Source organism: Leucoraja erinacea, chromosome 9, assembly GCF_028641065.1.
Source record: "Leucoraja erinacea ecotype New England chromosome 9, Leri_hhj_1, whole genome shotgun sequence".
NCBI lineage: Eukaryota > Metazoa > Chordata > Chondrichthyes > Rajiformes > Rajidae > Leucoraja > Leucoraja erinaceus.
The window spans coordinates 63,043,160-63,067,541 of NC_073385.1; the positions used below are offsets into that span (position 1 = coordinate 63,043,160).

Below are 24,382 nucleotides of genomic sequence, written 5' to 3' on the forward strand. Positions count from 1 at the left end.
CCCGATCGAACATCTCTGGAGGGACCTGAAAATAACTGTGCATCGACCCTCCCCATCCAATCTGACAGAGCTTGAGTGAATCTGCTGAGAAGAATGGGAGAAATGACCCAAATACAGGTGTGTCAAGCTTGTAGTCATACCCAAGAAGACTTGAGGCTGTAATTGTTGCCAAAGGTGCCTCAACAAAATAACAAAGGATCTGAATACTTATGTAAATGTGATATTTGAGTTGGGTTTTTTTAATTACTTTGCAAAAATTTCTAAACACCTGTTATTTTAGAATAAGTCTGTAACGTAACAAAATGTGGAAAAAGTGAAGGGTCTGAATACTTTCCGAATGCACTGTACAAAGTAAGGTAATTACCAAGTCAATTTACATCACCACAACACTTCCTGAACCTGGTCACCTTCATGAGCAAGACATGTTTTCTGCATTTTAGCCACACAACATAATAACATTCCAACAATATACCTATGGCCACATAGTGGTGGAGCCTGAAGAATGTGTCCAGTGCAATTCTGTATTACTGATATACAAGTAAAATATTTGTGTTGTTTTACAATATTGGAGATATTTTGAGGAACAAGATTATTATTCAGGTTTTTTCACCATCACACTGTTCTTAACAAAAATCTACCCTTCATGTGAAACCTTACAAGTAACAGATATAAATTAGATAACTTTAAGACCGAGAGTCAAAAACTTTTTTCAAAATAGACAAATTTTCATCGTTTTACCACCATTTTGGACCATAAAAATGTTACATTAAAAACCCTGCCACATTTAGTCATGAATATTTAATTCATCAATAAACGTCATGTGGCCCATCATACATATACGTTTTGATAATGATCTAGGGAAATATCTTCATCACTGTCTTAGCAAAAATCCCGTAACGGTCGTTGTGCTTGATGCCCATTGTCACAACGACCGTTATCGGGGTTGGTGCCTCCGTAAGTTAAACCACGGAGGCCCCAAACCTCTAACGCTTTTCAGAAATCCAACGAGGTATCCTATGCTAGTTGCGATTTTTCGGCAAGTTAATTATATTTTTTTAATTTCCAATTTAATATATCAAAAACATCGTGGTGTCGTTGAAATTGAAATGTTGAAATTTTTTGTAGCTCTCTGTCGAGTTTCAAAAAAGTGTTAAAATGTAAAATAATTAAGGTTTATAATGTAAAAATGATTAAAATGTAAAATAAGTAAGGATTACAATTTGGAGTAAATTTTATTTTATTTTATGGATTGTACAGGATAGGCAAAAATAAGCTTTGTGGCTTCAGCCTATTCCTTTTTCGGTAATTGATTATGTGAATGTTGTGTGAAATGGATACAGTGTTGGTTCATATTCACACTGATTGTAAGGTTTTGTTCTTTTTAATGTATGACCGAAATAAACTATTCATTCATACATTCATTCATTCATCCACTCATCCATTCATTCATTCAAGACCAGGGAGATGATATCTGCCATGGACTTGTTCCAGCAGCAGGTGAATTGCAGTGGCTCAAAGTTGTCTGGTATGCTGGAGTTGATGTGCACCATTATTAACGTTCTACGTATTTTGTGATGGTGGACAACAGTCATGAACGCTCACTACCTTGTTTCTCTTTGGCGCCGTGTGATAGTAGTTATTGTATAGCAGCTGGTTACCTCTGATCATTGCAAGGAGAGGTTGGTATTAATGGTAGACCTAGTTTCCTCTCCCTGCACTTTCATTACTTGTTTTTTTTCACAGAACATAAAATATGGTTATCTTTGAAACCCCACGACTTGTGGATTCCACAAATTCTGATCAGATAAATGACCCATTAAATATTATGTGTTGGATGAAAGGGAGAGTTGGCCATCTTTAACATCCATCTTATGAATCATTTGAAGAAACTGGTACATCTCATTTAAGAGCCTCCATAGCATACTTATAATGTCTGAGAACAGCGTACGATTACCGGCCTAAAGTACAATGTACCTACCGCTATTTAACTGTCAAATTCAGCGTACTTAGGTTGGCACTATTCACATTGATGGCCTGCAGATGCAAGGACTGCAAGGTCAGTGGAGTCGAGGAGGAGCTCAGATTTGCAGTGGAAATCTACTGAGTTATGGGAGTTGACTGGTCGATAAGAAAATGGGTGCTTAAGCTTGCTTGCCAAATTTATAAGAAAAGCCTGTAAGTGCCAAATGACATAGAACAACCTAATGACGTATAAAATTTGTACCAATATTCAGACAAGTTAATTTACATGACACATTTTTACCTTCTATGGTAGTAGAGTTCCTAGACCTGTTCGACTTGCATACGGTAACTGTTCCACTGTTATTTCCCTTGCTCTTTGCCTGTAAAGAAAGCAAAAAAGACACACAAATAATTCTACTCTTCAAGTTTGCTTAACAAGGATTTCTAAATCTGTGAAAAATGGTATAATTAAAAAGATTCAATATTACTTCTGACCCAAGTTAGTTCTATTAATTCTATAAGGTCGAGACCCTTCTTCAGAATACTCAAAATAGATTATCGAGCCAATATTTCAATGTTTGTGAAGTTTTGCAGAGCTAGGTAAAATGACTTTGTTGTAGACAATAGGTGCAGGAGTAGGCCATTCAGCCCTTTGAGTCAGCACCGCTATTCACTGTGATCATGGCTGATCATCCACAATCACAAAATGTTGTACCATTTCCTACTTTAAAACTGTTCAAAGGTAGTTTTTCCCATTTAAATCCATATAAACATGCTTTTCTTTATTATGCCATTCTCAAGCACAGGACAATCAAAATATTTTACAACCAATTAGCAGAAGCTGTAGTTAGGTTTCTTGGCAGTGTCCAGAGTCTAGTCCACAGGTGAAGAAACAAGAGTTTGAATCTCACCATAACAATAATCAAATTTTAATTCAAGTAATGAAATAAAATTCAGGTTTAAAAAAATGTTTGTTTCAGTATCAGAAGCCTTGCAAATAAAATTGTTGTTAAAATGCACCTATTTAATCGTAATCTTGCCAATATACAAATTCATGATCACACTGTAGTTGACTGGCTCCCGTGTTCAGGAACAGGGAGTGATGCAACAGTAACTGCTGGCATTGCACTGTAGAGTGTAGCTGCTTGCAGTGTAGCTGCTGCTGCTGGCACCGACAATGGCTGCCACGGTGTACTGCTCCTTGCAGTTTTGTATGTGTTTGTTTGTTTGTGTCATCTGTGAAAACCCTACAAAGATTACTTTCACAAGAGAGGTACTCATTAATATCGGACATACAGTATCTCCAAAACATCGTTCCGGATTTCTCTCACTCGCTGTATTATTTGGACATACTCGACGGCGGGGCAGTGGCTACGTTCAAGGTCTTGAGACGGAGGGGGCCCTGTGGGAAGTGCTCTGGAGCATTCACCCAACTCCAGCGACGAGGATCACGCACACCACTCACGAGCATATTCCTGGCAAACGTACGTTTTCTCAATAACAAAGTGGATGAACTGCAACTCCTGCGCCGGACAAAGAAGGACTTCTCTCGAGCCGCTGCCCTGTGCTTCACCGAGACCTGGTTGTGTGAGTCGACCCCGGACAGCACGCTGCAACTGGCTGGCTCCAACTGGCTGGCTCCAACTTCACAGAGCGGGCCATGAAGTGGAGGCAGAGGGGAAATCAATGGCGGTGGAATATGCTTCTATGCCAATGGGACTGGCGCAGCGACATCACAGTACAGTCAAACTTCTGCTCTCCCAACCTAGAATCTTTCTTTATGTACTGCAAACCCTTCTACTGTCTGAGGAAATGTAACTCCTTTATTCTCGCTGGAGTTTACATCCCCCCCCACCCCCTGCCATGCCTGCATACGTTATGCGCAAACGCAACTCGCTGACCAGGTAATGAGGATAGAGAGTGACTTCCCAGACACCACGGTCATTGGTTTGGGGGACTTTAACAAAGCTAATCTCAGCTGTGACCTTCCAAAGTACAGATTTCAGGTTACCTGCCCCACCAGAGGGGAGAGAACACTTGACCACTGTTACACGTCAATCAAGAATGCATATCGCTCTGTTCCCCGGGCGGGTCTGGGCCTCTCTGATCATTGTCACCTTATTCCTACCTACAGGCAGAAAGTAAAATCTGCTAAGCCTGTAGTCAGAACAACGAAAAGGTGGACAAGAGAGGGCATTGAGAACCTACGATCCTGCTTTGACTGCATGGATTGGAATGTGTTCAGGGAAGCAACCTGGATGAGTATACAGACACTGTATCATCATATGTCAGCTTTTGTGAGGACAGTTGCATTCCAACTAGGACCCAGACCTGGTTCAACAACGGTAAGCCCTGGTTTACTGCAGGACTCAGACTGCTCCGACAGTCAAAAGAGGAAGCCTCCAGGAGCGGGGATGCAGTCCGCTACAGGCAGGTAAGTACACACTGAGAAGAGGAATCAGAGCTGCCAAGGAAAAGTACTAGTGATTCTTCTTCAGTTTGGAAGGACTTGCAAGAAATCACCAGCTACAAGAGGAAAACCTCCCACTCTTTGGAAAATCGTTACCTGACCAACGACCTGAATGAGTTCTACTGCAGGTTTGACAAGCAGAAACATAACCCTTGTACCCCCTCCCCAACCAACATAGCCAGACCCCAGTCTGCAAAGACTGGACCCTTCTACCCCACTCCTCCCCATTCACCACTTCACACCTACTTAAACCTTCATAGATGCTGAGTTTCTCCAGCACTTTTGTCTACCTTCGATTTTCCAGCATCTGCAGTTCCTTCTTAAATAATTAGAGCAAGACTCCAGTCTGAAAAAACTGGACCCTTTCCCACCCGAACCAACACTTCACACCCACTCACAGCCTGACCCCAGTCTGCAAATACTGGACATTTCCACACCCACTTCTCCCCAATCACCACTTCACACCTTCTTAAAGCAAGCATTACCCATCCCCTCCTTGCTGCACAACATCACTTCTCCATCATCAACAATAAAAATAGAGAAGGTGGAGAGGCTGTTCAGAAGACAGAAAAGCCGGAAATCTCCAGGACCAGACAATGTTTCCCCCTCAACTCTCAAGTTCTATGCCGAACAACTTGCACCGGTCTACACAGACATTTTCAACCAGTCCCTGCAAACCTGTACTGTCCCTGCCTGCTTCAAAATCCCCACTATTGTCCCTGTACCCAAAAAGGCAAGGATTACTGATCTTAATGAACGGTCGCATTGACCTCTGTCATCATGAAGACCCTTGAAAGGCTTGTGCTGGCCAAGCTGAAAAATATCATGAACCCTCTGCAGTTTGCATATCGGCCCAATAGATCTGTGGACGACGCAGTGAACCTGGGCCTGCACTTCTTCATCCTCCAGCATCTACACAGATGCTGGAGGAAATGTTGGAAACTAAATATTCCAGGATTTTGTTGCTTCAGGTGTGATAGAATTGGAGGGGCAAGAGGTGGAGGTGTTGCATTACTAGTCAGGGAAGATATTACAGCAGTGCTTTGGCAGGATAGATTGGAGGGCTCATCTAGGGAGGCTATTTGGGTGGAACTGAGAAGTGGGAAAGGGGTAGCAACACTTATAGGGGTGTATTATAGACCGCCAAATGGGGATCGAGAATTGGAAGAACAAATATGTAAGGAGATAGCAGATATTAGTAGTAAGCACAAAGTAGTGATTGTGGGAGATTTCAACTTTCCACACATAGACTGGGAAACACATTCTGTAAATGGGCTGGATGGTTTGGAGTTTGTAAAATGTGTGCAGGATAGTTTTTGCAGCAATACATAGAGGTACCTACTAGAGGAGGGGCAGTGTTGGACCTCCTGTTAGGAAATGAGACGGGACAAGTGGCGGAGGAATGCGTTGGGGAGCACTTCGGGTCCAGTGATCACAATACCATTAGTTTCAATATAATTATGGAGAGGGTCAGAACTGGACCTAGGGTTGAGATTTTTGATTGGAGAAAGGCTAACTTTGATGCGAAATGATTTAAAAGGAGTGAACTGGGACATTTTGTTTTATGGGAAGGATGTAGAAGAGAAATGGAGGACATTTAAAGGGGAAATTTTAAGAGTACAGAATCTTCATGTTCCTGTTCGGTTGAAAGGAAACAGTAAAAAGTGTAAAGAGCCCTGGTTTTCAAGGGAAATTGGACATTATGTTCGGAAAAAGAGGGGAGATCTACAATAATTATAGGCAGCATGAAGTAAATGAGGTGCTTGAGGAGTATAAGGAATGTAAAAAGAATCTTAAGAAAGAAGTTAGAAAAGCTAAAAGAAGACATGAGGTTGCTTTGGCAAGTAAGGTGAAAGTAAATCCAAAGGGTTTCTACAGCTATATTAATAGCAAAAGGATAATGAGGGATAAAATTGGTCCATTGGAGAGACAGAGTGGACAGCTATCTGCAGAGCCAAAAGAGATGGGGGAGATATTGAACAATTTTTTTTCTTCGGTATTCACCAAGGAGAAGGATATTGAATTATGTGAGGTAAGGGAAGCTAGTAGAGTAGCTATGGATACTATGAGGTTCAATGTAAAAGAAGTACTGACACTTTTGAAAAATATAAAAGTGGATAAGTCTCCAGGTCCTGACAGGATATTCCCTAGGACATTGAGGGAAGTTAGTGTAGAAATAGCCGGGGCTATGACAGAAATATTTCAAATGTCATTAGAAACGGGAATAGTCTCCGAGGATTGGCGTACTGCGCATGTTGTTCCATTGTTTAAAAAGGGTTCTAAGAGTAAACCTGGCAATTATAGACCTGGTAGTTTGACTTCAGTGGTGGGCAAATTAATGGAAAAGATACTTAGAGATAATATATATAAGCATCTGGATAAACAGGGTCTGATTAGGAACAGTCAACATGGATTTGTGCCTGGAAGGTCATGTTTGACTAATCTTCTTGAATTTTTTGAAGACGTTACTAGGGAAATTGACGAGGGTAAAGCAGTGGATGTTGTCTATATGGACTTTAGTAAGGCCTTCGACAAGGTTCCTCATGGAAGGTTGGTTAAGAAGGTTCAACTGTTGGGTATAAATGCATAAAATAGCAAGATGGATTCAACAGTGGCTGAATGGGAGAAGCCAGAGGGTAATGGTGGATGGCTGTTTATCGGGTTGGAGGCAGGTGACTAGTGGGGTGCCTCAGGGATCTGTGTTGGGTCCTTTGTTGTTTGTCATGTACATCAATGATCTGGATGAAGGTGTGGTAAATTGGATTAGTAAGTATGCAGATGATACCAAGATAGGGGGTGTTGTGGATAATGAAGAGGATTTCCAAAGTCTACAGAGTGATTTAGGCCATTTGGAAAAATGGGCTGAAAGCTGGCAGATGGACTTTAATGCTGATAAATGTGAGGTGCTACACCTTGGCAGGACAAATCAAAATAGGACGTACATGGTAAATGGTAGGGAATTGAAGAATACAGTTGAACAGAGGGATCTGGGAATAACCGTGCATTGTTCCTTGAAGGTGGAATCTCATATATATAGGGTGGTAAAGAAAGCTTTTGGTATGCTAGCCTTTATAAATCAGAGCATTGAGTATAGAAGCTGGGATGTAATGTTAAAATTGTACAAGGCATTGGTGAGACCAAATCTGGAGTATGGTGTACAATTTTGGTCGCCCAATTATAGGAAGGATGTCAACAAAATAGAGAGAGTACAGAGGAGATTTACTAGAATGTTGCCTGGGTTTCAACAACTAAGTTACAGAGAAAGGTTGAATAAGTTAGGTCTTTATTTTCTGGAGCGCAGAAGGTTAAGGGAGGACTTGATAGAGGTCTTTAAAATGATGAGAGGGATAGACAGAGTTGATGTGGATCAGCTTTTCCCTTTGAGAATAGGGAAGATTCAAACAAGAGGACATGGCTTCAGAATTAAGGGACAGAAGTTTAGGGGTAACATGAGGGGGAACTTCTTTACTCAGAGAGTGGTAGCGGTGTGGAATGAGCTTCCAGTGGAAGTGGTGGAGGCAGGTTTGTTGGTATCATTTAAAAATAAATTGGATAGGCATATGGATGAGAAGGGAATGGAGGGTTATGGTATGAGTGCAGGCAGGTGGGACTAAGGGAAAAACGTTGTTCGGCATGGACTTGTAGGGCCGAGATGGCCTGTTTCCGTGCTATAATTGTTATATGGTTATATGGAGAGGGAGCAGGCGGCTGTTGGAGAGAAAAAATCTGACGAGCTCGGTCGTACAGACACCTCCGGACTTTGGGGCGCCACGGGAACAGGCGGCTGTTCGGAGCATCTGACGGGCGAGGCCTGTTCAGACACCTCCTTTGGAGCTCTGAAAGGGAGTCAGCCAGAGGCCTGAGGAAGCAACACCTGGTTCAGGGTTGCGTTATTTTCCTCCCCTAAGAAACTCTGTTGAGGCTCCGGAAGGGAGCAAGGCCAGATACGGAGTTACTTGCAGGCGCAACCTGTCTAGCGAGTAAAAAATAAATAAATATACAAACAAACAAATAAATTAAAAAGGGTGACTAATTAAATAAATAAATAAAATGGGAGAGGAAATGTGCTCCTGGCTCAGGAGACACTTACAGGCTGTGCCAGTCAGATGCCTGTGGATGCAACACCTGGTTCAGGGTTGCATTATAATATTTCCCACTCAGAAGAGGGGAGCGTTGGAGATTATTACATAGGTGACTCCAACTATGTAGATATCGATCAGGAATTCGAATCCCTTGAACTAAGGGGGATATGCTTCATTTTAATCATATGAAGGAGCTACTGGCTCTTGTCACATATTTGCCATCCCTTTGAGGATAGGAGATTCACTGGTGGAAGATCTGGCTATGAGCATCAGGGATTTTACTTCTCATTAGCTAAGGAGGGGAATATGCTGGATACGGCTGGGAATTATGCCAGTCCAAATCATTGCCAGACTTTTGGATGTTCCATATGTCAATTTCATCAGTTGGGATATCTCAGTGATGATATGTAGGCAAAGAGTTATTTCAGTGAGTCCAAAACCTTCTCACTGGAGTCTCACAGCCTTTTGCAAAGTCAGTAGATGGGTCACAACTCTCGGAAATGCAGAAAGTTGCATTAACACTTCTCTGTAATACACAGGGAGGGCTATTGCCTTCACAAAAATGCTATAAGGCATGAGATAATTCCCCAAATGGCTCATTTTTACAGGACCAGTAACGTGCAGCCTGCATAGTATCTCTTCAGAGAGGACTTGTGTAACAAGTTGAAGACTTGCAGGGGGAATTTAAGGCGGCTGCGGGGGTGGCGTACCATCATATGTGGGTAAAGCTCCAGTATTCCGGCGGGTTTTCTCACCTGTATTCAAGGGGCAGGAAGAGTCGTTGAAGCTCCGGAAAGGAGCAGTCGGGAGTCACTAGCTGAGCAGCCTATTGAACCAGGTTTGCAGTAATGGCAGGCGTGACCTGTCCAGTGAGCCCCGCTGAGGCTCCGAAGGAGCAGCTGGCCTAAGGAGCAGCCTGTCGATCTAGGCTGGGAGAAACTGGCAGCGCGATCTGCAGTCAGATCCAGCACAGGCTCAAAAAAAGGCAGACGGCCCAGAGGAGCAACCAGTCGAGGTAGGCTTGGAGTAATGGCAGGCTCGGCCTGTTCAGTGAGCTCCGCTAAGGCTCCAAAGGAGCAGAAGGGGCCGAAGGAGCGACCTGTCAAACCAGGCTGGGAGTAACCGGTAGGTGGTTTCAGTCAGAGGAGCAATTCCTGGTTCAGGGTTGCATTATGCTATTTTCCACTCTGAGGAAGGAGGTTGAGGATTTGTGGTGACTCTGAAGGTGAAGAGTTGACAGGGAACTCGTATTCCCACATCAAGTTGCTGCGCTTCAGCTCTAGTCATAAGGATCTGATCATATGTCATGAGTGGGAAAATAAACAAATAAATAAATAAACCTCCGCGGCAAGAGATGTCAACATTTCCGTCGCAATGGTTATTAGAGGAAACGATGGTTATCCAAGTGGAAACAGAGACATCTCACAAAGGATGAGTAGTCTGCCCAAGAACAAGAGGGGTTTATTTCTAATATTTTCTCAAGGTTGAAGAAAAGTGGAGCATGCCAAATCAGGTTAGGATTTGGCTAGTCTGATCATGTGTTTGGTTAACCAGTCAATTTAACTGATTCAGAGGATTTAGGGCCTCAATCGATCTTGGAAATGCATCTTTTTCCATATCTATACACGAGAGGCACAGATATATCTGGTGTTTTTGATGGCAAAGCCAGTGGTGGAAAGTTTAGGCTCTACCTAGGGGTTGTCTTCAGGCCTAGGCTATTTACAAAGATTCTAAAGCTAATGCTGCCCTACTCAGATCAAAAGGGCATTGTGTCATGGAGGTTATAGACAACATGCTTTTGTAGCTGATAAAACTCAGGGGTTTAATCAGCCTCTTACGATATTAAAGATGAGGCGACATGAATTTTAATAGTGCCAATTTAGCCTACTCATTCAGGGTGTCCATTGTAAAAGGCGGTAGAAAGAAGCTCCTATTTTATCGAAGTCACGAGTGATGGCTAGTTCAGCCTATTTCTCGTGCAGCTAGCTCTGCACGGTTGTATGGGAAGTTTGTGAAGAGGACACGTGAGCTACTTTTAAACAGAAGTAGCAGAGGTTTGTGTTTCTTTCAGGTTGGGCTTAGAGAAACGATTATGTTATAGCACAATTGACACTGCCTGTGCTGCTTTGTCATTCTCCCTAATACCATAAGTGGGACAATAAATGATTGATTATTCACCCACTGTTGACTAACTTTATGCAAGGTGTCTTTTATATGAACACTCTAAAGCCTAGACTCATAGTAGTGTGGAATGTGTATCAGTAAACTATTATGCAGATATTTATCTACTGTATTCCTAATGGGAGCAGTATCTTTTAAGTTGATTATGCTTTTAGCAACTGATTTCAGCACAAAGAGCACAGTCTTTACTCAATCTCCGGTTCGGTCTCTGGGTCATAACTGACATGAGGGTAGCTTGTTATGGGAATCTCATTAGCAAAATGGGCACGGCTGGGTACACTTTGGAGTTGACAGCATACCCACCAGAGCGGAGATTGGGGGTGTTATTATGTATACTGGTACACTAAGCTTGGTAGTACCTATGAGATGAAGCATAGTTTCTAGATTGTCATTTAATAGTTTTCTCAAGAGATTGCTGGTGCAGACAATCTCAACATGAATAGAGTTTAAGCAGCTATTAGTGGGTGTGAATTCAAATAATTTCAAGTCTCACTCTTCCAAGGGGGGTGGCTCATTAGCAGCCAATAAAATAGATATTCCCATTTGATCATCTTCTTGCAACAGCAGGAGGCTTACATAGTACACTTTCAGAAACATTGAAAATAGGTGCATGAGTAGGCCATTCGGCCCTTCGAGTCTGCACCGCCATTCAATATGATCATGGCAGATCATCCAACTCAGTATCCTGTACCTGCCTTCTCTCCATACCCCCTGATCCCTTTAGCCACCAGGGCCACATCTAACTCCCTCTTAAATATAGCCAATGAACTGGCCTCAACTACCTATTGTGGCAGAGAATTCCACAGATTCACCACTCTCTGTGTGAATTTTTTTTTCTCATCTCGGTCCTAAAAGACTTCCCCCTTATCCTTAAACTGTGACCCCTTGTTCTGGACTTCCCCAGAAGTTATAAAATTTGGTTGAATATGCCTGGATGATTGCAGATAGAATTCTGAACAGTGTTGCATGAGTTATTGTCTAACTCAAAGCCAATTGGGACTGTGGTCCGATTAAGGGCAATGGCCATGTATGCAAGTTAGCATCATGTTGTTAATAACCCATGTCTTTTCTATCATTTATGGTTTATCTGTTTAAGTGTTTCACACACAGATTGGTTTACTGCATGAAACCACAGAGCTTTGAAGGCTTCACGTACTCACTCACATGACTTCGATATAAAATAGAAAGATTAAACGAAAACTTACCGTTTGAAGTTTGATCTTTATTTTATTAGAAGTTGAAGTGAGGGACTACGTGCCCTCCACTCCCAACCCTGAATCTCATAAAGATAATTCGGTAAGTCAACGGTTATTAATCTTTCATTAGTTTATGTTCGTGCAAGTGGTCTGTGGTTTCATACAGTTGCTCTAAAGATTGACGCGCATGCAGGCTGGTGGGCTCTTCACATAGTCCCTCACTTCAACTTCTCATAAAATAAAGATCAAACTTCAAACGGTAAGTTTTCGTTAAATCTTTCTATTTCAACATTCAGGTAGACTGGGAATATCAAGTTGGTACTGGATCCCAAGAAAGGGAGTTTGTGGAGCGCCTCCATGATGGATTCTTAGAGCAGCTTGTACTGGAGCCTGCCAGAGAGAAGGCAATTCTGGATTTAGTGTTTTGTAATGAACCGGGTTTGATAAAAGAACTTGAGGTTAAGGAGCCATTCAGAGGTAGTGATCATAATATGGTAAGTTTTAATCTACAATTTGAGAAGGGGAAGGGTAAAACATTTTGTTCAGACCGAAAGGTCTGAATGACAAATAAAGGATCTAATCTAATCTAATCTAATCTAAATCAGGGGTGTCAGTATTACAGTCGAACAAAGGGGATTTTGGAGCCATGAGGGAACAACAATGGCAGGTATTTTTGGGAATGATACAGAAGATGCAGGATCAGTTAATTCCAAAGAGGAAGAAAAATTCCAAGGGGAGTAAGGGACAACCATGGCTGACAACGGAAGTCAGGGACAGTATAAAAATAAAAGAGAAGTGCAACATAGCAAAGATAAGCGGGAAGCTAGAGGACAGTTATCTTCTGTTGCTTAAAGAGCAACAGAAGATAACTAAAAAGGCAATACAGGGAGAAAAGATGTATGAAAGTATGCTAGCCAATAATATAAAGGAGGATAGTAAAAGCTTCTTTAGGTATGTGCAGAGGGAAAAATTAGTGAAGACCAAAGTTGGATCTTTGAAGACTGAAAAAGGTGAATTTATTATGAGGAACAAGGAAATGGCAGATAAGTTGAACAGGTACTTTGGATCCGTCTTCACTAAGGAGAACACAAAGAATCTTCCTGATGTACTAGTGGCCAGAGGATCTGGGGTGGCAGAGGAACTGAAGGAAATCCACATTAGGTAGGAAATGGTGTTGGGTAGACTGATGGGACTGAAGGCTGATAAATCCCAGGGCCTGATGGTTTGCATCCCAGGGTACTTAAGGAAGTGGCTCTAGAAATTGTGGATGCATTGGTGATCATTTTCCAATGTTCTATAGATTCAGGATCAGTTCCTGTGGATTGGAGGGCAGCTAATGTTATCCCACTTTTTAAGAGAGGCGGGAGAGAGAAAACAGGGAATTATAGACCGTTTTTTTCCTGACATGGTTGCATTTCTATACTTGAAAGCTGCATGGACGAGATTTATTAAACTCATTTACGATTGAGATGGATTTTTAAACTATGGAGAAAATAAAGATTATGATAGTCATACAGGAAAATTGTAGGTGCCAAAAATTAGATCAGACATCAGGTTGCTGAATGGCAAAACTGACTCCAGGAGCTGCATGGCTTGCTCTTTCTCTCCAATGTCATTTTCATATCAGTTTTGTTTTAAACCTCAGTTAAAATATTTTCTCTTTCTGTCCCAAAGCCACATAAACTGATCTACCATGAACAAGGAGCGGTATCATAATTCTGAATCGATCTAGTCACTTTCCTTGAGGTTTGCATCCTTCAAGTGCTTTAGTAAAAAACCTTCCTCAGCTATGTATAATGTAATACAAAACCAGTACCTGTGCTGCTAGCAGAGGAACAAGGGATGCATCTGCTCGCTCCTCTGTGATGCAAGTCCTTGGTTTCTCAACCCAGAGGGCACGATTCTCCAGAATCATCAATTCTATCTGCTTTTTGGATAACCGAGGAGGACTCATAGGTGCAAAGGACGGCGGCAAACTGGTTTTAGCTGCTGATTTAGCTGGTGTCGAGGATTCCTTTGTATTGTTTGCAGACTTCTGCTCTTTGCTATCCGCGACAGGTCCCAACGTCATCTCAATCTGCTTGGTGTTTTTGGAAACAGAGCCAACAGAAATGGGTTGCGGAGAAACCGAAGTTCGAGTGGATGTGCGAGACCCTCTACAGTCATCTTGGGGTGACTGAGATTTTAATACACTATCCAACGTGTGGACGTAACTGGAACTTTTGGGAGGCATTTGATATACAACGTTTGATGCTTTGTTCATGCACAGAGCAGCACTCTGTTGAGCAATTTTCTCTTCATTTTCCAGGTATTCATCTGATTTGTCACTTGAGACATCAGAAGTATTTTTTAAGGAGTACTCTGGTTTTGCACCTGGAACAGATCACAAAACAATATTAATCAATTCATTTTTTAGTGCACCATACAAACAAATTATCATCAATTGAAGTCTATACATAACTAAAACCCTGATCTTGTGCTCTTCCGGGTTTTTCTATTTGTACAAGAACGGTAAGAGATAGCACTACAATGTTTCATCATTCATCACTGTTCTCCTGTGCTGCGAGTACAACAAGTCTCGTTCTGATTGGTAGTATATTGTAAAAGTTAGCGAGGTTTAAAAATCGTGAAATCAGAGCGTGCACAGATCGATCTCCTCTCCTGCCAGTCAGCACAGCGCGGGTTGGTCTCTTCTCCTGTCATTCCTCAAGACGGTCGCCCCTTCCTGCTCCATCGCGTCTTTACTGGAGTTGAGGATGGCCGGCAGAGGTCTCCAATCGGACACAATTTTCGGATGGACCGGAAGCGGCCCGGCGCGGAGTCGGAGATGTCGCCAAACGGAAAGTCTGACCAAGGCGGAAAACGTCCAGTGCCCGCTGTGAATCCGAAACGCACCGCCATTGCAACGCCCCACAGCTCCAGCCCCTTCTCCCCCATGGCTCTTCCCCCTGTCTTTTCTCCGAGCTCTCCCCCCCCACCCCCCCCCCCCCCCCCCCCCCCCCCCCCACACATGCCGGGCGGCCGTAGCTATTGGTGCTTCCGGGCCGAGCCGAGCTGAGGATCTGATGTCTGGCTCTAAGGGTGCCGATGGCTGATGCTCCTCCGGGGCACGCAAGAAGGGAGAGGAGGGGAGTAGGGAAGGGAGAGGAGCTATGGAGGGAGGGATTGACTGAGGGTAAGGGAAAGGAGAGGTGAGGGAGGGTTTGGGGAAGGGGAGGAGCAGAAGGAAAAGAAGAGGGAGGAGGTGAGATGGAGAGTGGGGGATGAGGGGGGATAGAGGGACAGGAGGGGGGAGTAGAGGAGGGGGGAGTGGAGAAGGTAGGGAGTGGGGAGTAGAGAGGAGGGAAGTGGGAGATGTGAGGGGGAGTGGGGAAAGTAGGGAGTGGGGAATAGAGATGAGGGCAGTGGGAGGTGAGGAGGGATAGTGGGGAGATAGGGGGAGGTGAGGAGTGGTGAAGGTGGGTTGTAGAGGGACAGGAGGGGGTAGGGAGGGGAGAGGAGTTATGGAGGGAGGAAGTGACTGAGGGTAGGTGAAACAAGAGGTAGAGAGAGGTGAGGAAGGGATTGGGGAGGGGAGGAGGAGAGGGGGAAGGTGAAGAGGAGGGGGCGAGAGTGCTAGGGATGAGGGGAGATGAGCTGCTCCTGTGTAGATGGGAGCTATGGATGAGTGGTGCAATATTGCGTTGAGGGACCAAGTCTCCTGCATGACTGGGACCCAACGGGTACCGCAGTCTAATATAACATTAAAACTGTTCCCTTACTGCTTCACAACTAATTTTTGGCAAATGTGGAATTTGCTAACATGCCTAACGCTACATACTCGGCAAAATAGCTCTCGGAAAGCTTTGCCTTTGGTTGAAGACAAACAGTGCAAATTAAAATGTAAATTAGGTTCTTCATGCTATCATATATATCTGCAGGTTCTTAGCTTAAAGGATGCAGCAACACAACCCAACAAGAGACTAAGGGCCAATAAGTAAATTTGGCAATTCCTTTTTTACCCCATTAGGTTGATATGGAGGATGAGAGGTATAGAGGTGAGGAGAGAAATGAAAGGGGCGAAAGGGACAGGGTGGTCAGTAGCTGAAGTCCCTTAAAAGCAGAATTGAGAGGAACACAATGATAGTTTTCAAATTTGTTGAAACAATGTTAAAATGTCGTCATGGAGCACATTCATTTTCAAAGACCATTCACCAACAAAAAAAAAAGTATTTGGGATAAGGTGACCAGCCCCACTGGGTTAAGAATTGAAAGTTTACTCAACTATACAATCTCACTGGAGTGCAGCTATTTTTAAACTTACTTGTTTGATTCTGCTTGGAAATAGATCCTGAATGTTGTCGCTTCCCACCCTTCAACCTTGGAAATAGTAGACCCTGAAGTTTTTGCTTCCAACCCTTCAACTTGGTGAAATCATTTGTTTTTCCTGTTCTTGAAACAAAGGAAACTTCTTCTGTGGAATATTCAAATGTTATTTTTAAACATTTAATTTAAAGACCATCTCTACATATCTTTATTGCAGAACAATTTCAATTCTTCAGATAATGCATCCGCAACAATTACATAAAATTTGAAGATGAAAAAGGTAAAGTTTTAAAATAAACATCATTGCTAATACATTTATCAGTAATTTAAAAAACTTGGTTTGAAACAATTGCTGTTAGGGCCAAGCAATTCCCTGAGAAGCATATTCAGTCTGTAAATGTAGGTAAAGAGACAATTATTTTGCACTCCTTTCAAGAATTGTTTTGCACTCCTTTATCTGAGCAAGGAAAACAAAATAAAGAGTGTGAATCACTGGACTGAGAATGCTAGATTTTCAGCTAAATCTGCAGTAAAATGGTGTGTCTTGGCTAGAATAGAGAACAAAGTATTATGTTTACATATTCTGTCATGCTGCTGCAAGTAAGAATTTAATTGATCTATCTGGGACACAGTACACTTGACTCTTGAACTAGCACATTGGAACAAACCATTCAATGTCAAACATTCACCTTTTTCACGCAATGGGTGCGTAATAACTATGGGGTCTACATGACTAAGGTCCTCAAGCAGCTGCTCTTCCAGCTGTTCAATTGTCTCCTCTTTTTTCTCCTCAATTTTCTCCTCTTCACTTTCTTGAGGATTTGCTAAAAAATGAAAAGTACATAACACAATATGCATGATTATAGATGGGGGGAAAAGAAAATCTAAAAACAGTTCTGAGGTATTTAACTTTGGGAGATAAACAGTCTGGGGAAAATATAAAATTAATGGCATGACCCGAAACAGCATTGATGTACAGAGGGATTTTGGGATCCAAATCCAAAACTCCTGAAAGTGGCAACGCAAGTATATAGATGTAAAAACACATATGATATGGTTGCATTCATAGGTTGGGGCAATGAGTACAAAGGTCAAGAAGTCATGATGCAGCTTTATAAGACTTTGGTTAGGCCGCATTTGGAGTACCGCGTGCAGGTCTGGTTGCCCCTTTACAGGAAGGATGTGGAGGCTTGCAGAGGACATTTAGTAGAATGATCACTGGATTTGTGGGTAGACAAAAAATGCTGGAGAAACTCAGTGGGTGAGGCAGGATCTATGGAGAAAACGAGTAGGTAGCCTTTTGGGTCGAGAACCTTCTTCAGACCTGAAATGTCAACTACTCCTTTTCTCCATGGATGCTACCTCACCCGCTGAGTTTCTCCAGCATTTTGTGTCTACTTTTGATTTTTCCAGCATCTGCAGTTCCTTCTTAAACACTGGATTAGGGGGTATTAGCTCTAAGGAGAGGTTGGACATACTTGGATTGTTTCTCTGAAATACCACAGGTTGCAGGGAGATATGATTAGAAAAGAGGGTTACATAGTCCTTCTTAAACTATTGCTCTGTCATTCACCCTGGTGTCTTTATCACAAAATTGCATTCACCCTCGACTAAATTTTCTTATGTTTTTTGGTAATTTTCATCTTATTCTCCCTTGTGTATAATTTTATATATAATTTATTTTGTCACATGAGCAAAAAACATAAATTAAGTGTTTATTTTATTCAACTTTTCAAACATCCTAAAAATATGTAAAGAAAACTAGGAGTGAAAAATAAGTTTAATTATCACTGGAGTTGGAAAATCATTCTATTAGAATGATAAAAAAAATTCCAATGTCTAAACACTGGAGTTCAGCCCCATCCTACCCTTTCGGACTTTGATTACTGTAGTGTTTTTCTTGGAAAACTAGCTCAAAAAAACATGAGTATGTGATTTAATATATTAGTATCCAACTAATATAACTTTCTATAACTTTCCCCGATGAAAGCACACAATACCACCAAATTGCTACACAAAGTAAAGTTACAGTTCAACAGTTGCCTACGGCGATCCTCCAATAAATCCTCCATTTATAAATTTATTATACCACCAGCTCCTCTGGTCTTCTGTAAGAGGTTACATTACAGTAAATTTGTGAAATATCCTTCTACTTTGAAATTAGAGCACCATACGTAGAGAGAAAAAAAACATATCAAATTTCCAGCTATACTGCCATTAAAACAAATGTGTTTATTAACCACTTTAATGGCAATGCCTTTTTTAAGTATAGAAAAAAATATATAAATATCTAAGTAAATTAAGTCATTCACCCTTCATTCACCCCACTAGTTTAATTCACCCCAAAATACTTTAATTCACCCTTGGGTAAACCTTTCACCAGTTTAAGAAGCACTGGTGTAGACATTCAGAATCTTTTTTCCCAGGATACTCGAGGGCATAGTTTGTGAGAGGGGCATAGTTTAAAGATAAAACATGGGGCAATTTATTTTGAAAACACACAGGGTGGTGAAGCTGTTGTAGATATGATTTGCCTGGATTGCACACAAAAAAGATTTTATTCGGTACACACGACAATAACAAACCAATGGCAATACCACTAAAATTGGATGCCAATTTTTTTGATACTCAAGTCTTCATATGAAGTCACACTAGCAATGTGTCAGTAGTCTAGCTCTTGCCATAAGCATCTGTCTGGCCTTGAAATGCATAGCACCAGCCATCAAAATATGGCAATGCCTAGTATTTGGGAGGGCACTGTTGCTCACCCCAAGGCTTGCACGCCACTTTTTCAGCAATCGGAGGGGAAAGTGGTATCACTAGTGGCATGCTCTGCTATCTGATGCAAAGCTCAGAGTGATCAAGAACAACACTCACTGAAGCAGGAGGCACTCTCAAAGGTAGAGCTACCTGGTGCATCTGTGGCCGACATCACTGGCCGCCTGCATCTCATATCATCCTGGAGTGGCCCTGCATGGGAAATTGACAGATGATGTACTCTTTTCATTCAGAGGTCCGACCACTTCAGAGTCACCATGTACATTAACTTGACCATCCTCCGACAAGCACCAGCTTGACAATCCAGGGCCTCATCACAACTCTGTGGACCAATATGCTTTAGGGAAATCAATATGGGAGCAGAACCAGTGCTAATACCAAGATGACTTTGAAGGGCCAGTTGGATCTAACCCAACTCAAAAACAATTTATCACCCTGTAACCAACCCATATTGTGTTTCGTTCGGTTCAGGTTGGATGACCAAGCTGAAAAGTGCATCTGATTTGGGTAATAATTTGTCATGTAATTCTCTTCAAATGTAAAAAGAAAGGAAAAATAACATTATTAAAACATTAAATTAAGATATGTATGGCTGATGGCATTACAGTTCAGCAGACTAAATAAACTTAGTGTAGTTTTTACCTGTCGGATGAATGGGATTGCTTGGCTCTTCTGCCACATGTTCAACCACGTGGGATTGCAGGGCATCCTACAAAAAACAAATCCAAGCACTTTGAGATGAACAGCAAACATATCAGAACCTATATGTTGGAACACGTTAGGAAAACTTCTAACAAAATTATAGAAATTAAGATGAAGATAGACATAAAAAAGCTGTAGTAACTCAGCGGGACAGGAAACATCTCTGGAGGGAAGGAATGGGTGACGTTTTGGGTCGAGACCCTTCAGACAGGTCTCAACCTTAAGAGGAGGACAAAGGAAAAGAAAACTGCTTTGACTCTGATTTTGATTTGATCTACTGTATCCATTGTTCAAGGTGTAGACTCTTGTGCATCAGCGATACTAAATGTAGACTGGGCGATCATTTCGTTGAATACCTTTGCTCAGTCCACCTGACCCACCTGATCTCCCGGTTGCCAATCACTTTAATTCCCCTTCCTATTCCCACAGTGATCTTTCTGTTGTAGGCGTCCTCGTTTGTCAGAGTGAGGCCAAATACAAATTGGAGGAACAGCATTTCATATTTTGCTTGGGCAGCTTACAACCCAGTGGTATAATTGATTTATCTAATTTCACGTAACCATTGCATTCCCTTTCTCTCCATCCCTTCCCCACCCATTGTACAAGCTTCAAAGTCATCTTGTTGAGTCTCATTGTCTTGGTTCTTGGTTTCTTGGTCCTCCAAAATATTCCAAATGGAATTTAAACTGGAGGTGGTGAAGGGAGGGCTTAAGCCAGAAAGGGTTATTGGGAAGAAAGAGCTACTTTAAATTTAGTTGCATCTCAGATTCAGATTCAGATTCAATTTTAATTGTCATTGTCAGTGTACAGTACAGAGACAACGAAATGCATTTAGCATCTCCTTTGAAGAGCGACATAGCAAACGATTTTGAATTAAAAAAAAAAAAAATAAGTGTCCGTGGGGGGGGTGATTGGCAGTCACCGAGGTACGTTGTTTAGTAGATTGACAGCGGCCGGAAAGAAGCTGTTCCTCGACCTGCTGGTTCGGCAACGGAGAGACCTGTAGCGCCTCCCGGATGGTAGGAGGGTAAACAGTCCATGGTTGGGGTGAGAGCAGTCCTTGGCGATGCTGAGCGCCCTCCGCAGACAGCGCTTGCTTTGGACAGACTCAATGGAGGGGAGCGTGGAACCGGTGATGCGTTGGGCAATTTTCACCACCCTCTGCAATGCCTTCCGGTCGGAGACAGAGCAGTTGCCATACCATACTGTGATGCAGTTGGTAAGGATGCTCTCGATGGTGCAGCGGTAGAAGTTCACCAGGATCTGAGGAGACAGATGGACCTTCTTCAGTCTTCTCAGGAAGAAGAGACGCTGATGAGCCTTCTTGATCAGAGTAGAGGTATTGTGGGTCCAAGAGAGGTCATCGGAGATGTTGACTCCCAGGAACCTGAAGCTAGAAACACGTTCCACCTCCGTCCCGTTAATGTGGATGGGGGTGTGCGTGCCGCCTCTGGACTTCCTGAAGTCTACAATGAGCTCCTTGGTCTTCTTGGAGCTAAGGGCCAGGTTGTTGTCAGCGCACCATGCTGCTAAGTGCTGGACCTCCTCCCTGTAGGCCAGCTCATCGTTGTTGCTGATGAGGCCAATCACCGTTGTATCATCTGCATACTTGATGATGGTGTTAGTACCATGTACAGGTGTGCAGTCATAGGTGAAGAGGGAGTAGAGGAGGGGGCTCAGCACACAGCCCTGAGGGACGCCGGTGTTCAGGGTGAGGGTTGAAGAGGTGTGCTTGTCTAACCTCACAGACTGGGGTCTGTTGGGTAGAAAGTCCAGTATCCAGTTGCAGAGGGAGGGGTCGATGCCCAGGTTACCGAGTTTGGTGATCAGTTTTGATGGAATAATGGTGTTGAATGCTGAGCTGTAATCGATGAACAGCATTCTTACATAAGTGTCTCTGTTGTCAAGGTGGGAGAGGGCGGAGTGAAGTGCCGTTGAGATGGCATCCTCCGTACTCCTGTTCTTGCGATAGGCAAACTGATAGGGATCCAGTGTGGGGGGTAGGCAGCTTTTGAGGTGTGCCAGGACCAGCCTCTCGAAGCACTTGGTGATGATGGGGGTAAGTGCAACTGGGCGGAAGTCATTGAGGCTTGCCGCAGTGGAGTGTTTTGGCACTGGCACGATGGAGGTGGCTTTAAGGCAAGTGGGGACAACTGCTTGGGCAAGTGACAGGTTGAAGATGTCAGTCCAGACGTCTGTCAGCTGCGCAGCACAGGCACTGAGCACGCGCCCGGGGATGCCGTCAGGGCCAGCAGCCTTACGTGCATTAGTCCTACTCAGTGCCACGTACACGTCGTAGGGGGTGAGTGTGAGGGGTTGGTGATCGGCAGGTAGCACAGCCTTGATGGCTGTCTCTAGATTGTCCCTGTCGAAGCGGCCATAGAAGTGATTCAGCTCCTCAAGGAAGGAGGCGTCGCTGGATGTGGGGGTGATGTTGGAGGGTCTGTAGTCCGTGATGGCCTGGATGCCTTGCCACATGCGTCGGGGGTCGGAGTTGTTGTTGAAGTGCTCCTCAATCCTGAGCTTATGGCAATGCTTGGCCTTCCTGATGCCCCTCTTCAGGTTAGCCCTGGATGAACTGTAGGCTCGAGCATCGCCTGACCTGAAAGCGGTCAGGGTAACTATAGTTGGGTGGAGATTATTCCATGTCTCTATTCGTTCTAATGTGCAAGGCCTTTCTGCTCTGCACAAGACCTTGAGCCAAGTACTTGATAAACCATGTGTAGTCAGGAACTGCAGATGCTGGTTTAAACCTGTCTGTAACTCGTTTTCACCTAACACACAGCTAACAATGGCCTGTTTCCTTTATCATCGTTACTTTTTTGCATATCTTTCATTCATTTCTTCCATATCTCTCTACATCACCATCTGTATCTCTCATTTCCCTGTCCCGACTCAGTCTGAAGAAGGGACCCGACCTGAAACGTCACCTATTCCTTTTCTCCAGAGATGCTATCCAACCCGCTGAGTTATTCCAGCACTTCATGTTTTGCTTAAGATTCCAGCATCTGCAGTTTGTTGTTTCTCCTCCTTGATCGAATTAACACTTCCTAAAATCATATCCAGAAGTTAAAATAAATTGCGATATATTTGGTTGAAAGTGAGAAAAGGACATTCCAATTCCTTTCAAATAATGTTAAGCATATGTCACTCTAGATCTCTCTGAAGTCTAACTGCATTAGCACATTCCCATTGAAATGGTGCTGCCATGGAGATGGAAGAGGCACATGTTTTCTGGATTCATGTTGTAAACACAAACAAAAGCAGGAAATGCTGGAAACACACAAGCCAGGCACATTCTGTATAAAAAGAAACAAAACTGTTTCCTTGAAAATCGTTGCCTGAACTGGAAAAGAGAGAAAAGTTTAGTCTAGTTTAGAGATACAGCACGGAAACAGGCCCTTCAGCCCACAAAGTCTGCGTCGACCAGCGATCCTAGTACACTAACACTATCCTACACACACGAGGGACAGGAAACCAGAGTTCCCGGAGAAAATCCACGCAAGTCATGGGGATAAAGTACAAACTCTGTACATACAAGCACCCATGGTCAGGATCAAAAGCGGGTCTTTGGCAGCAACTATATTCTGTGATACCTTACCGCCTTTAAAATTTTTTTAAATTAACTTGTTTTTTTTCCCCCTAGTGCTAATCAAGAGATTTAGCTGAAATGTTAACTATTTGTGTGTTTTTACAATACTGGGTACAAAAAGTGTGACATCATACATAAAACTGAAGTTCACAAATAAATTATTTGAACAGGATTCAGAATAATCAAAAACCCTTGCAGCGGCAGGACATGACAGGGAGAAATAGTTCATGAAGTTTGAGAAAATTTCAATAATGTACAAAATTCTTTGTTTAACAAGCGCTCCTATGCGTTTTTTTACATTTTATGTTTGGTGTCTACCATAACAACCGTTACATGAAATTTAGAAAGTCATTTTTTTCTAAAGCATGATAGCTGATTTCTTCACTTTGCTGTTTTTCAACATACAAATGCACTTTCTTGCTATAAACATGGAGTATGTGACCAAATGAGCAATATTCCTGTTATCTACTGAAACGTGTTTTACGCGTGTTAAACAGTGTCCAAAGGTGGACACCAAAATGAAAGTAGCTACTGTTTCTTCCAGTCTTTCTTTTTTTGTAATTTCTTTCTCATATTTTGAATAAACGTTATGGAATAAGAGACTGCAGGTACATAATTTGATGGAAATATAGCTACTGCAAAATACTGGTGTTATACGTGTGATGGTGGACACCAAATATATTCACAGATTTTGGCATGCATGCAGCAGCTTTTACAGAATCTTGATATTAAGGTTACTTTCTTCGCATAATTTAATTATCTATTGAGTTCTTCAAACTAGAACATTTTCAATCTCCTTGGGAAGTTCTTTGGTCATAATTTACCATTGTGGTGTAACGGTGGTTACTATAAAACAGAGTGGACATCAAGGGTAACCACTGTTACATTCTTGGAAATATGGCCATTCAGAGCACTTAATGCCAAATTCATCAAAGTTTTTACTTATTACTGTGAAACATGCATCTCTGCAAAACAACAAACTTGAAAATGTTTTGAAGTATAATGAAATTATTGCAGAAATTGCCTCTTTATTTCATAGTGTCACATTTTTGGTATCCTATATATTGATATTTTTAAGATATAAACTGGTTGAATCAGGGAATTAATTTAATTC

The 24,382-nt window shown here is 42.5% G+C and overlaps 1 protein-coding gene across 8 annotated transcripts in view; it reads right to left on the minus strand.

Moving 5' to 3' along the window:
* LOC129700482 (MAX gene-associated protein-like) overlaps positions 1–24,382 on the minus strand; it is a 196,367-nt gene that overhangs the window by 102,579 nt on the left and 69,406 nt on the right. For all 8 annotated transcript variants that reach the window (XM_055640999.1, XM_055640996.1, XM_055640998.1 and 5 more), the window contains 5 exons: positions 19,617–19,683; positions 16,886–17,020; positions 16,195–16,344; positions 13,708–14,264; positions 2,264–2,342 (listed from right to left, as the gene is read on the minus strand). In XM_055640999.1, the coding sequence (XP_055496974.1) occupies positions 2,264–2,342; positions 13,708–14,264; positions 16,195–16,344; positions 16,886–17,020; positions 19,617–19,683 (988 nt within the window). The remainder of the gene's footprint in view (positions 1–2,263; positions 2,343–13,707; positions 14,265–16,194; positions 16,345–16,885; positions 17,021–19,616; positions 19,684–24,382) is intronic.